General features: G+C 43.8%; 2 protein-coding genes across 3 annotated transcripts in view; one reads left to right on the top strand and one right to left on the bottom strand.

Annotated features, from left to right (window-relative positions):
* The window catches only part of lmtk2 (lemur tyrosine kinase 2), a 28,842-nt gene extending 24,089 nt beyond the window's left edge, over nt 1-4,753 (bottom strand). Inside the window, exon 1 of the mRNA XM_070848010.1 lies at nt 4,252-4,753. Within this exon, the coding sequence (XP_070704111.1) occupies nt 4,252-4,354 (103 nt within the window). The 5' untranslated portion in view covers nt 4,355-4,753. The remainder of the gene's footprint in view (nt 1-4,251) is intronic.
* pvalb5 (parvalbumin 5) lies at nt 4,022-8,764 on the top strand. Of its 2 annotated transcripts, none has more exons than XM_070848013.1 (5): nt 4,022-4,035; nt 6,609-6,685; nt 7,728-7,860; nt 8,179-8,288; nt 8,534-8,764. In XM_070848013.1, the coding sequence occupies exons 2-5, from the start codon at nt 6,625-6,627 to the stop codon at nt 8,554-8,556; spliced, it is 327 nt and encodes a 108-aa protein (XP_070704114.1). In that variant the 5' UTR covers nt 4,022-4,035; nt 6,609-6,624; the 3' UTR covers nt 8,557-8,764. The 2 variants fall into 2 exon arrangements, with proteins under 2 accessions (XP_070704114.1, XP_070704113.1); XM_070848012.1 differs by lacking the exon at nt 4,022-4,035 and adding an exon at nt 5,858-6,037.
* The last annotated feature ends 5,251 nt before the right edge of the window (nt 8,765-14,015 follow it).

Below are 14,015 nucleotides of genomic sequence, written 5' to 3'. Positions count from 1 at the left end.
AACATCACCTCCAGACACAGACCTGTAAGATCACTTTTGTTGGACCAGAAATAGCCATTACATAACTCAGTTCAAACCCTCAGTACTAACGGTCTTGTGAAAAACTGAATTAATCTGGCATCAAGTCCTGCCTTCGCCCAAATCATGAATAAAATATTCCCTTGAAATTAACCTGAGGTAAGGACTTCTAGGGCCTGAAACATGCTGAGCAGTGATCTTCCAACAAGTCAGGTCTGATCAGATGGAACAGTTGTGTATCCAGACAGCACGGCCCGTCAGAGGGCTGATGAGATGAACAGCAATCACTTCATCTCCCTGGGGAGCATTAGATATGATCTAAAGTGTCAGCCAAGATTGAGATTCATTTCATGTCTACCCCAGTCCACCAAGCTATCACTGACAAAAATAGACTGGGCTGCTTCATATGGCCTCTTTACTTATGATCAAAATAAAATTCTTCCATGTATGCTGACTTTTTACAAATGTCTTACATGAAAACATATTAAACAATAACTCCAAAGCATAGTAAATTGTAAAATTGTGTTGTCCCTGGTTAGTGTACATCTCCAGATCATGTCCAGCCAAAGACACCACAGACAACTTAGCTTTGAGGAAAAGCCAAAAGACATTTACTGTGATGCAAACTGCGGTCAGCTGAAATACCTCAAACACTGATATTTTACCCATCCCTAAGTGATGGCCTTTTCCACTGGATTATTTCCAGAAACCTCTCCTCCGTACTAAAGATTGCAAAAGAGAAACAGCCTCTACGGTGAAATATTGATGAGAAGAGGAATTAAAAATTAAATGGGTCCATAGTCAGGACACAGGCCCAGTGGATGTAGCTCTAAATGCAGGTATGTACTTACACCTGTTAAATTAAAGTTATATTTCCTACTTAGCAATTTATCATCGACATCAGGAGGGAGGGGCATGCCTTGGTGAGTGTTATATGGGCTACTGAAGGTTAAACACAATTTCTTTGTGGTGCAATTGGACCTGTGAGGAACAGGAGTACAGAGGAAAATTGCTGCAGATGAACCTAATAGACTAAATCTACTTAACACGCATCAATAAAAACCACAGGCTACACAATTTTTCAAAATTATTTAAGCTTGTTGTAAGTCAGACTATTCAATCAGCACTTAACATAATCTCCAGATATGACACATTACAACAAATATCACAGCCACAGCGTAAACATGACGACATATGGAGAGCAATCCAGAGGAATTAACATTGTCTGGAGGGAAGAAACAAGGTCACAGTAGGGTGAACAAAAGGCAGACACACCGCTGGTTGGGCTTTCCCTGCTCCATCAGAAGTAAGTTCAGTAAAAGCTTTCCAGTGAAGATACACTACATACACAAAGATAAATAAATTTTTGGTCTAAATCTCCATTTTTCACCACTTTTCTGTGAAGTGTTAGTTGAGCTGGTGGTTGAGCTATATCAAATCTCTAAAGATTTACAACAGGAAACAATATCTACTGCATGACATCATCTCCCTGCTTCCATGTCACAGTTGCCTCCCACAGCATCATACCCAGACACGGAAACCCCCTGAATGGGGTCATCCACAAATCCGACCATAAGACCACTCCGGTATGAAATTGACTCCGGTATGACATTTGAAAATTCTAGACCTGCGAGAACTGTCAAAATGAAATCAAGAGCAAGCCAATGCACGAAGACTTAATAACGTCTTTCCAGGCAGATCTAAAACATGTTATTTGTGTGTAAAACATTTCCAACATCTACGATTTCAGCTCACAAAATGAGCATCTGTTTTAGGCCGCTGTGAGAGAATTCCAACTGGCTTTACTAAAGCCGAAGCTTGACTTCATCACAATCCTGTGAAAAACATTTGGTTGTAATTGCGGGCAGCTTTTTGATTCAAACACCCCCCCTGTCTGCTTCAGCAGATCAACAGGGTTCCAGGCAGTGCAGGACTCACAGAGAGGCTGCAGCAGCAGCTAGACAGAAAAAACAGGAGCTGGGTCACGGCGGCTCTACATGGGATCAGTTCTCTTCAGTTAGGCCTTATCTGAGTCATGGGTTCATATTATGACTTGGCAGGCCTCACCAAATGACTCAACTGGTTTTTGGGACTAATACGGCAGGGAGCTGCCAGGTCTTATTTCGGTTCCACTGCATATTTCAGTAGGCATTCACGAAGAGGGGGAGCTGACCCATTTTTCCAGTTTTCACCCACCAGTGTGCGCAACAGTGGAAGTCTGCAGTTTCAGATACATAGAGGATGAAGGATGGCATTGTCTGGCAGACATGTTTGGGTTTGGCTTAGAATTGTCTGTCTGGAAGCACAAAGCCTCATCAATCAAACATAGAGGCCATGGGTCTGAAGCAGCCAATACTTATGACTGCCCATGTAAGGATCAATATTTGCAAGGCTATGTCCTGTCATTTTCAACTACAAATCAACAATGTTTCAACTGCTAAAACAAAGAGAACAACATCATATAAAGCAGTCAACATCTGCATGCATTCTCTTTTGCCTTTTTGTTGTTGTTTGTTTTTTGGATTTTTTGCAAAAATAAAAGATATTTGGTGTAAAATTGGAGCAAAGGCGCTCTGACTGGAGTCCCTGACAGCAACATAACGGATAGGTGATTTTGTAAAAGCAACATCCCCACAGCCTGAGGTGGAATTGCTGAACAGTGTAGCCGTAGGTTAAGGTCAATGTCCACGTTGATCTACAGACTAAACATGCCACTACAACCTGGCTGTTACTACAGTTAAAACACACCTGTTTACCTTTACCCTTGTTTGATTTGCATTAACAGCATGTCACCTGAAGACAGGCTTTGCGACAGAGACTTTGCAGTTATTCCTTTATGTGTGATCTCAGCCACAAGGAATAACCTAAATCAAAACTTTAAACAATCGGGTCTTACTGTACCACATCTATGCACAGTGGAAAATTAAGAACGAGGAAGTGGGCCAAAGAACAGGTTGCTATGTAATAAAAGGTATAAAAAGCTGCAACATCAGTTTCCTGTATGCTGTCTTATGATTAAGCAAACAGCACAGTTGCTAATCATTGACTGGTGCTGATAAGCTTGGAATGTGTTATGTTACACATTACCAATCACTTCAGCATATTCACTGTCATTCATTCATTTCTTCATGAAGAAACAGGTTAAATTATTCCAGGAGAGGCCGTGGTGACTGAGCCACTTGCTCTGAGAAGCATGAAAACACTGAAACCATTTCCTTGCCTCTGTCTTGTTACTTTTGTAATGGATTAATCTACTTGAATTGATGTATCATTTATTGATAGACAAAAATTCAAAATTTTGTCTGGAAAACAGTGAAAATAGCTTAAACCTCCCAATGTAAATCAATTAACAATGTGGTGAAATGAACGAAACTAAATATTTAAATTTCTTTTATTTGACAAATGAATTCAATGATTTCCATCAATCATGAACGATCATGAAATGTAATTTTTCGTTTATACTATCAATTTGTTCCCATTTCTTTAATTCTGTCTTAAGCTGGATTTTCTTGGTTTTAATAACATAGCATATATAATATAGCATATACAATCAAATGACTACGCCCATGACAAAACCTGCGACGTAGGAAAAAAGAATTGGCACTATAATCAACATCAGAGGTTCATTCAGGGTTAACTTCAAAACAATAAGAAACAGTGTTTCCATGCTGGTTGGGCAACATCCAGCCCATTGTACCATAAACTTAGTTAAATGTCAATAACTGGACCAACCCAACTGAAAGGTTAATCACCTCTGTACCTGCCCCTCTGTAATAGGCTCTAGACACACCACAGCTACCTGGATGCAGATTTATTTGCGTTAATTATCAATCAGAATCAAACTATGTGGTTAATAAGTATTTTTGGAGCTCTGGTGGAGGAAAGTGTAATGTTTTTGTGCTCACAAGTTTGTTATTGGTCCTGAGAATTATTAAAAGATTTACCAGCCCATACAGACACACAGTGCAAGTGTCATCCTGTAGATTCCTTGAAAGAAATAACAGCCAGGTAATGCAGGTAACCGCACACTCACAACAATTCACTGGTTAGCAGGAAATGCAGGCAGGTTGTTGTGTTGTTAGCTTTTAGCTGCTGTTTAGCAACAGCTAACCCCAGGAAACACTGGCTAACAGAGACACCTGCTAGCTAAGCAGCTGGATGGACAAGAGTTGAAGTGAGTGAAGAAACAGTCGCTCAGGTGTGTCTCAGCATGAAGCTTGTCAGCTGTCTCACCTGATTTGTGAGGATACAGAAGAGGGGCACCTTCAGACAGCCAGAACGCCGACAGAAAAATCCCACTGGCCAGCAACAAAACATATCCATGGCGGCTCTTCATCCTACTAGCTTAGCTAACAAAATGCTAGCTGCTTGGAATCGTCGTCCTAAACAGTAAATGGCTGGTGTGCTGCTAACCGAAGTGTTTTAATCATTGAGAAGCAGTTTAACACCAGTGTGAGCTACATAAACAAGCATATTTTGTCTGTTTGACGTTAGCGACTTACTATTAGCCAGCTAACTAGCCTCAGCTAGCATATCAACGCTAACAGTTTCAGCTGACGACAGCAAACACCGCAGCGAAATATAGTGTTCCGTTGTCCATAGAGACAAAAGGAGCGATCACCTTTCACGACCTATCATATTCGCGGTATGTTCCCTAAAGCTATTTCAATCAACATAGCTAAAGGAAATTAATCAATGCCCTGACTGTCATGAAACACCTCTCCTCCAAAGCGCCATGTTCCTGTACAACGTTACGTCACGGAATGAGGCGGAAACCTTCGAATGATTGACAAGTATCCCAGCCAATCACAACAAAGAATACCTCACACGGGGCCAATCAGCTTCGAGCTTTATTATCAGTCATGTAAATCCAGTGCTTTGTATCAAAGCTGAAGAAAGCGTTTTACATCCAGTCACTCGCCAACCACGTGAGGCACGCAGTACTGTTTAAGAAAGACGACCTGTCTATAATAAATGTTTATGTCTGGATTTACGGCAGCCATAAACTACTGAGCGGAGAGTGGATGAGGCCAGTTTGACTGGTGCACTGATGCTGGCAAAAGCATCACGATCTATTTCTTGTGTTTTTTTTCTCTCATTTTCTCTCGAGTGATTTCATATGAATATCTTTGGCCTTTGGATTAGATTTTCTGGGAAACGTGTTATCCCTCATAATGAAACACTCTTTTAAAAAAAAGAAAAAAGTGATCACAATAGCTACACATACAGGAAATGTATGTACAGAAAATGCTCTTGAAGAGTCCATTTGTCATAGGCTATTTATCTCACTTAAAAACAGCAATACCTCTAACTATGTTTTTTTTCCGATACGATGATGTTTTAATGACTTTCAAGCCATAGCACACAATATTTTACATCTTTACCCACTGTTTTATATAGCTGAAATATGAAAATTGCAAATTCACTTGTTTACACAGTGTCTTCATTACATGTTTTTAAAGTTAGCGGACATAATTAATACTGAGATTAAGAACACACATGGCTGATTGATACTTACCACATTCATCTCATCTACTGAAAAGTTTTGCATTTCCTGAGCTCACCTGCTTCAGTTTTTTGTCATATTGATATTAACAACGACAATGATGCCAATGGTAATAGCATCAGTTGTTGTAGCAGTAGTATTAACACCTGAAGTGGTAGGATAAATATTGTATGACTGTAGGACATTTGCACTGATGAAAATACATTTATATTTATGATTATCAGGTTGGGATATCATTACTTTTTATTGTGTTTAAAAAAAATGTTTCCTATGTTTGCAAAACAATCTCAGTGAGAAAATTATCTGCTCTGATTAACTGATGAAGGAGGAGGAGGCACTCTGTGGTGTGGGGGGGAAATCTCCCTGGGTTTGAGGACAGATACGTCAGGTTGCTTCTTGCACTCTGGATCACGAAGCTGCAAGAGAGTGTTAGTGGCTTATAGGCACAAAGCAAGAGAGGCAGAGATCTGCAGATCATAGGCTTCCGAGAGTGCGAACCTCACCCGAAGCACGGTGAGTACCAAGCTTTTTGCAAATTCATGTGCACGGCGATGTTTGTGTGATGATATCTGGCAGTTCTGTGAGTGTTTGTGCCTTGGAGCATCTCAATTCTTTTGCTTTAGAGGAGGAGGAGGGGGGGGGGGATATAAAATAGGATGCTCAGTCCTATTTTTGTTTGCTCCTTTAAGTTGCAACAACTTTCTCAGTTTAAAGGAAATTCTTCCATTTTGTTCAATAAAGCTTGGATCACCAGTCAGTGCTCATGAAATGTATACCATGTCTTATAATGAAATATATCAATTTCTCTCTGAGAAAACAATTCAGAGTTATATCTTTTGTTCATATGGTTGCATCTTACTGTCAAAATGGTACAGCCCTACTGATAAAAGGTACAACTCAGCAACTTGTTTTTGACTGTGCTGGTGCCCTTGAAGACTACCAACAGAGGAATAATGTTTAGTCCACCCATCTCTGACTGTTATTATCTGACAGAGGCTGTTACCTGACAGCAAAAAACACCTGCACCAGTTTCATTTACTGTCACTTTGCATTTCCTCCGTGCGTGTGGTTTTGCAACCCTCAGGCAGCTACAGAGGACCATGGCATTTGCAGGGATGCTGAGCGACGAGGACATCAAGGCAGCGGTCCAGGCTTGTCAAAGTGAGTCAGACTCCACACTCACACGCAGGGAGATACACATTTGATACACACGCATCTTGATTGTTAACACAAGAACACGTACTTCACAGCAGGTGATCGTGCATCCACTCACTTATTACAGAGACACAGAGACGGGCGTTGTTAAACCCACTCCCACTCCCACAAGGGATACCTGTACAATGTGTTGTGCACAGTGGGGACAGGGCTCCTGCAGGTAACCAAGCAGCCATGTGGCAGGAGAGCAGTTACCACTCGGATACCAAAGTGTTTATGTTGAGCATTCACACAGAGGAGACCAAATCACACGAGCTATACGGCCCCCACATCCCAAAGCACTTAATCATTTATCTCTAGAAATTATGTCTGCATGACAAGGCAGACAGAGCTCAACCTCTCAGATGAATATCAAATGTCAGTGCTTATATACCCTTTATTCAAGAAAACCCTGTTGGCAATGTTTTAGGCAAAATAACATTCAAACTTGGTCAGTCCTACTTAATTTTTGCATGTATCAATACAAGGAAGTGGTATTATTGTGATTTATTTTGAGAGGTGATGGAAAACTGAAATATTTAAGGAAAGAATGGGTAGCAGACAAATCACCTTATGGTTAGAAGTACTTTTTTTCCCAACCTTATAATGAGATTATTAGTATTATTTTTTCAATCTTCTGATTTCACACACTGTGGCTGCAAGTCTTATTCAGCATCAATCACTTGAAGGTAACTCATCTTACATCAGAATTTCCGCTGTGGTTTGATAAGTAAAGCTTTTAACATTTAGGTTTGCATCAGACCTATGGGCAATATTAAGTGTGCTTTGACTGTTTCAATAGCATAATAAGGAAAGTGATCTGCTGCAGGGTGAATATTGGTAAATGTCATCAGCTAAAGAATAAAAGTCATCTGAGCGAATGAGTTAATGCGACATCCCTATTCAGCCTCTTGCCGTTCTTGCTTTCTTTTCATTCTGTGATTGACCTCACACTCCCACATCTGTTGTCCCTTTCCCTTGCTCTCTTCATCTTTCTCTCCCTCTATAGCTCCAGGCACATTCAACTTCAAGTCATTCTTTGCACAAGTGGGACTAACTGGCTCATCTGAGACAGATGGAAAAAAGGTGTTTACAGTTCTGGACCAAGACAGGAGTGGATACATTGAGGAGGAGGAGCTCAAGTAAGGATAGTGTGTGTATGTGTGTGTTTGTGTGTGTGGTTTAAGGGCTGGAACAGAGATACGGATTGGTGTGTTTTTGCATGTGTGTTACATTTATGTTGATACACCCTCGGGCAGAGGTCAACGTAGAAATGGAGCAGCATTTCCACTTTGAATGAATTCAGTGATTCGTGAGGGGAGGACTGGTGAGTTGTTGATGGCGAGGGGGTTATGACAGCTCAGAAAGGCCTATAGGGGGACAAAATGCCATCAGAAAAGATAAAGCCAATGATAATACACTGCTGAACTTATTGCTGCTATTTATTGTGCGCCCATCAGGCTGTTCCTTCAGAATTTCTCTCCGGGGGCGAGGGAGCTGACTGTGGCTGAGACCAAGACTCTGATGGCTGCAGCGGATAAGGATGGTGATGGCAAGATCGGGATGGAAGGTGGGTGCATGTAAAACATCTGACAAAGCTGCCAGCACTCCGGAAAAGGAGCCATCACTACAAGGGGAGCTGTCCATTACTTGGTGCTGAAATTGCTCTCTATAAAAAGCACATACCAAAACATGATAAAAGTATGCACTCAAGAAAGCCAAAAAAGAATTTATTGTTTCTTTTGTCATCTTTCTTAACTATATTGTTGTATGATACTAACATCTTGCCTTGTTCTGCTTCTTTTTCCCCCACAGAGTTCTGTGATATCCTGAAATAAGAGAATAAACATACACGACGACGGCCATCTGTCCTTCCTTGAATAATGGGTTTCTCATGGAAATCCTGACTTTCCAGATTGTTTGATGCAAAGACCAGAAACCTCAAATATTCTGTACCTGCCTGCTGCTCTCCCTGTTGGTGTGATGTTATAATAAGCATGCGTTTGGTGGACAGACAGCTGAAGCTGGCTATTAATTGTGTGTGTTTAATCTATCAGGTACCTGGAATGGATTAATAAATGTATTTAAGATGTGACATCAAAGTGTGCTGGCCTTTTATTCATCTACCTGTAATGGAATTGTAATTAAACGTCTTAGTTTATGTTATTGCAGAGTATATGCCTCAGACCCTTTAAAGTCCCTGCATCACATTTGCTGTCTAAATTTATAAGAAAAGTTAGAAATGTCAGACAAGATTAGGTATGATGAATTATAAAAGGCTTTTGATGACATTATCTTGCGTAAAACATGCAGCCTGAAAACTACCTTCCACCCAGGCCCAAAACAAGACTCCTGACCCTTATTTGTGAATGATGCATCATCCATCGTTAGTTGGATGCAGTTCCGGTAGAAACATTATGAGACTCAACTCAGATGCCCAGGTATGTCTCATTAATGAGGAAAGGAGAAAATTAAACAAACCATAGTTTGGTTAGCTGCTGATGACATGGGCTCAATCCCTTCCATGGAGCTTCACATCATGCTGCGTGACACCGTCCCAGTAAAGAAGACATACATGTTGGTTCCAAAGTGTGGCATCAAGGGAAAGCTTACCACCACGGGTTTTTCAGTGAGGAAAGTCAGGCCCTGACTGCTTTTGTAACACCCTGGGGTCTCTACCAATGGGTAAGAATCCCATTTGGCTTGAGTGCAGCTCCTGCGGAATTCCAGATGAACATGGATGAGTGCTTATACGGCTTGAGAGGAGTCATGTGTCAACCACACCTGGACGATAACCTGGTCCTCAGACCCAGCTTTGAGGACCACGTCCGCTGCCTTAGAAGGAAGGTGAGATTTCTGAGGCGTGTGGTGTCTGGTGAAGGCTTCATTATGGACCCCACTGTCAATGCTTCGCACATTCACAAACTCACAAAAAGCTGACTGGAAGAGCTCACCACTCTAGATGGTGCATACAGATAGAGTATGCACACCAGAATGCATCAAACCTATAAAATGCCTCCAAAACGACGGCCCGAGAGGCTTCCTGAGGCAAAAGAGGGTATGACAAAAGAATTCATGAAGCTGACCTTCACTCTGGTGGACGAGTGCTTGCTCATAACCTGTTTGCAAGAGGAGGTCCTGGCAAACTGCGATCCTATTGGTAAAATAATGTTCATGCTGCTGTAAAGAGAAGAACCAGTAATAGTCTTGTGTATGAAGTGGTACCGGAGGGAGGAGGCAAAAGTTGTGTTACATAGGAAACTCTTTCTCCCATGATAGTCTGCCTCCAGACCAACCTGGACAAACCCAACACAGGAAGGGAGGAGAAATCAAGAACAGATGAGCAGACATCATGGACATTACATCAGGGGCAGATGGTGAGGGCAGTGCTGCTGAGCCAGGAGGGTGCCAATATGCGTCATCAGAGGAAGCTGATGCGGAACCACCATCAGCAAACAACTAGCTGTAGCTTTGGGTGAACCAACTGTGGTGGAAGTTGGTCTCAAAAATATGTGGGTATGTCTTCAGCCTGCAAGAGACTGTGGTGACCACGGATAACACCAAACACTTAAGTAACGAGAACATTAAGTCTATAGAAAAAAGTCTTTTTGGACCCAGAAGCATCATGTGACGGACGCCATTGTTCAAAGCCTGGCTCACTTTCTGGGGGCTTGGGCTGTGCCATTGGTATGAAATGGTACACGCTTTCTGTCTACTAAGTGGTCATGCCCGCCTACGTGGATGGAGCAGATGGGGCTGTGCAGCACATGAATAATCTAATCTAACTAAGCACGACTTGTGCTGAGCAACAGCTATTTGTATAGGTTGTAGTTAGTTGCTGTTCAACAACAGGTTGATAAACTGTCTAGAAATGACTGTCAGTCTGTTGCTCTAATTAGCTTACATGCTAGATAGCTTTTGACTACACTGGGTTGATAAAATAACTGAAAAATAACCCGGAGGAGCAGGTGTAGAGTGACAGCTTTCTATTAGAAAAAAAGTACACTGAGGACATTTGTTCATCCTTGGTTAATCTTAAAACACACAATGGTACTTTTTATTTTTAGTGAAGATCGCTACGTCAACAGTCTACCACTAGAGACGGTCCAGTAACTATAACTGTGTTGCCAAATATTGGGAGAGTGTGTTACTGAGACAGAGGCAGGTCTTCAACAAAGTTAATTTTTTCCAGATTTTTCTGTCTGACAAATAAATCACTTTAGTTTCAGACTGTTCAGAAGATTTGTGACTTGTGACAAATGGGTCTGATATTTACTTCGATGTCTATGGGGTGAAAGAACTGGTGATAATCTGTGATCTGTCAGCCTGTCTCAACAACTAACTATGACCTATACTGAGCAAAAAAAGTTTATACAGAGCTGACTGAGGGAGTGTCTCTGATGACTGATGAAGGTTTAAATGTCTTGGAAGGTTAACAGTCTGGAGTTTTAGATTTCATAACAAGGTCATCTAGGCCACAAAAACACATTCATCATTCATCATGCCGGATCTGTGTTGGACTACATCCATTTCTGCTCGGACACGGTTAAAACGTAGAAGACAATCAAGGTGTTCCCCAATCAAAAACCTTGGATGAACACCTGAGGGAGAGGGATGCAGCCTTCAGGTCAGGAGACAGGCAGGCTTACAGGGAGGCAAGAGGGAAGCTCCAGAAAGGCATCAGGGATGCGAAGCGGGCCTACAAGCTGCAGATTGAGGAGTAGTTTAACAACAATGACCCCCGCAGCATGTGGAAAGGCATCAAGGCACTGATGGACTACAAATCCAGTAGTCTGCTGCCCAGCGAAGACGCGAACCACTTCTTCGTCCGTTTTGACATCCCGAGGGAGAGGTCTGCCCCCCCACCAACCCCCCTGCTGAGGCGGCACCGCTGGTGCTACAACACCAGGTGAGGGCCATGCTGCGCAAAGTCAACCCGCGCAAAGCAAGCAGGACCAGACGGAGTGGCAGGCCAGGTTCTGAAAACGTGTGCAGAGCAGCTTGCTGAGGTGTTCACAAACATCTTCAACCTCTCACTGCAAACTGCTACTGTTCCCACATGTCTGAAGACCTCCACCATCATCCCTATGCCTAAAAAGTCATCTGCCAAAGACCTGAATGACTACCGCCCCGTGGCATTGACACCGATTGCCATGAAGTGCTTTGAGAGGCTCTCACACCTCAAGACCATCATCCCCCCTGACCTGGACAGACATCAGTTTGCCTACAGAGCAAACCAGTCCGCGGAGGACGCGATCAACACCGTGCTCCACACAGCCCTGACACACCTAGAGAGGCCCAACAGCTATGTGCGGATGCTTTTTGTGGATTTTAGCTCTGCATTTAACACCATCAGAGGGAGAGGGATGCAGCCTTCAGGTCAGGAGACAGGCAGGCTTACAGGGAGGCAAGAGGGAAGCTCCAGAAAGGCATCAGGGATGCGAAGCGGGCCTACAAGCTGTGGATTGAGGAGTAGTTTAACAACAATGACCCCCGCAGCATGTGGAAAGGCATCAAGGCACTGATGGACTACAAATCCAGTAGTCTGCTGCCCAGCGAAGACGCGAACCACTTCTTTGTCCGTTTTGATATCCCGAGGGAGAGGTCTGCCCCCCCCACCAACCCCCCTGCTGAGGCGGCGCCGCTGGTGCTACAACACCAGGTGAGGGCCATGCTGCGCAAAGTCAACCCGCGCAAAGCAAGCAGGACCAGACGGAGTGGCAGGCCAGGTTCTGAAGACGTGTGCAGAGCAGCTTGCTGAGGTGTTCACAAACATCTTCAACCTCTCACTGCAAACTGCTACTGTTCCCACGTCTGAAGACCTCCACCATCATCCCTATGCCTAAAAAGTCATCTGCCAAAGACCTGAATGACTACCGCCCCGTGGCATTGACACCGATTGCCATGAAGTGCTTCGAGAGGCTCTCACACCTCAAGACCATCATCCCCCCTGACCTGGACAGACATCAGTTTGCCTACAGAGCAAACCGGTCCACAGAGGACGCGATCAACACCGCGCTCCACACAGCCCTGACACACCTAGAGAGGCCCAGCAGCTATGTGCGGATGCTTTTTGTGGATTTTAGCTCTGCATTTAACACCATCAGAGGGAGAGGGATGCAGCCTTCAGGTCAGGAGACAGGCAGGCTTACAGGGAGGCAAGAGAGAAGCTCCAGAAAGGCATCAGGGATGCGAAGCGGGCCTACAAGCTGCGGATTGAGGAGTAGTTTAACAACAATGACCCCCGCAGCATGTGGAAAGGCATCAAGGCACTGATGGACTACAAATCCAGTAGTCTGCTGCCCAGCGAAGACGCTGAACTGCCTGATGTCCTGAACCACTTCTTCGTCCGTTTTGACATCCCGAGGGAGAGGTCTGCCCCCCCCCACCAACCCCCCTGCTGAGGCGGCGCCGCTGGTGCTACAACACCAGGTGAGGGCCATGCTGCGCAAAGTCAACCCGCGCAAAGCAGCAGGACCAGACGGAGTGGCAGGCCAGGTTCTGAAGACGTGTGCAGAGCAGCTTGCTGAGGTGTTCACAAACATCTTCAACCTCTCACTGCAAACTGCTACTGTTCCCACATGTCTGAAGACCTCCACCATCATCCCTATACCTGAATGACTACCGCCCCGTGGCATTGACACCGATTGCCATGAAGTGCTTCGAGAGGCTCTCACACCTCAAGACCATCATCCCCCCTGACCTGGACAGACTGGTCCGCGGAGGACGCGATCAACACCGTGCTCCACACAGCCCTGACACACCTAGAGAGGTCCAACAGCTATGTGCGGATGCTTTTTGTGGATTTTAGCTCTGGTCAGTGCAAAAAGACCTGGTAGAGAGCCTGTCGCCAGGACAGTTGCTAGGCCCGTTTGGAACGGCACAGTGAGGAGCGAATTACGCATAGTGGCTGACGAGTGCTTTGTCTCATGTCCGCTGTGATTGCACTGGATTGTCCTAAAAAGAGCTAAAATAAAGCCACAAGCATAGTCAAGTCTCCATAAGTTTTCATAAGTTTCCTCAAGGTTCCATAACTTTTCATAGGTTCTGGAGGTAGAATTTGTGAAAACTGTGGACGTCGACGTTAAGACTGCAGAGGAGGAGAGTAGAGGAAGTTGAGAGTAGGAGTTCAGACTCAGAGTGATCTGAAACATAAACAAACACGAGAGATCATTGAAGGGGTGGGTCCACGAAAAGTTGAGTGGTTCCGCCTCTGGTGGAGAAAGAGAGTATTACAAAATAAAGAAAAGTGTGCACCCTGTGGTAGATGGATGTATTACAGGGTAAATTGGGCAAA

The sequence above is a fragment of the Pempheris klunzingeri genome, chromosome 17 (assembly GCF_042242105.1).
Source record: "Pempheris klunzingeri isolate RE-2024b chromosome 17, fPemKlu1.hap1, whole genome shotgun sequence".
NCBI lineage: Eukaryota > Metazoa > Chordata > Actinopteri > Acropomatiformes > Pempheridae > Pempheris > Pempheris klunzingeri.
This window is presented reverse-complemented; position numbering and strand designations above follow the sequence as displayed.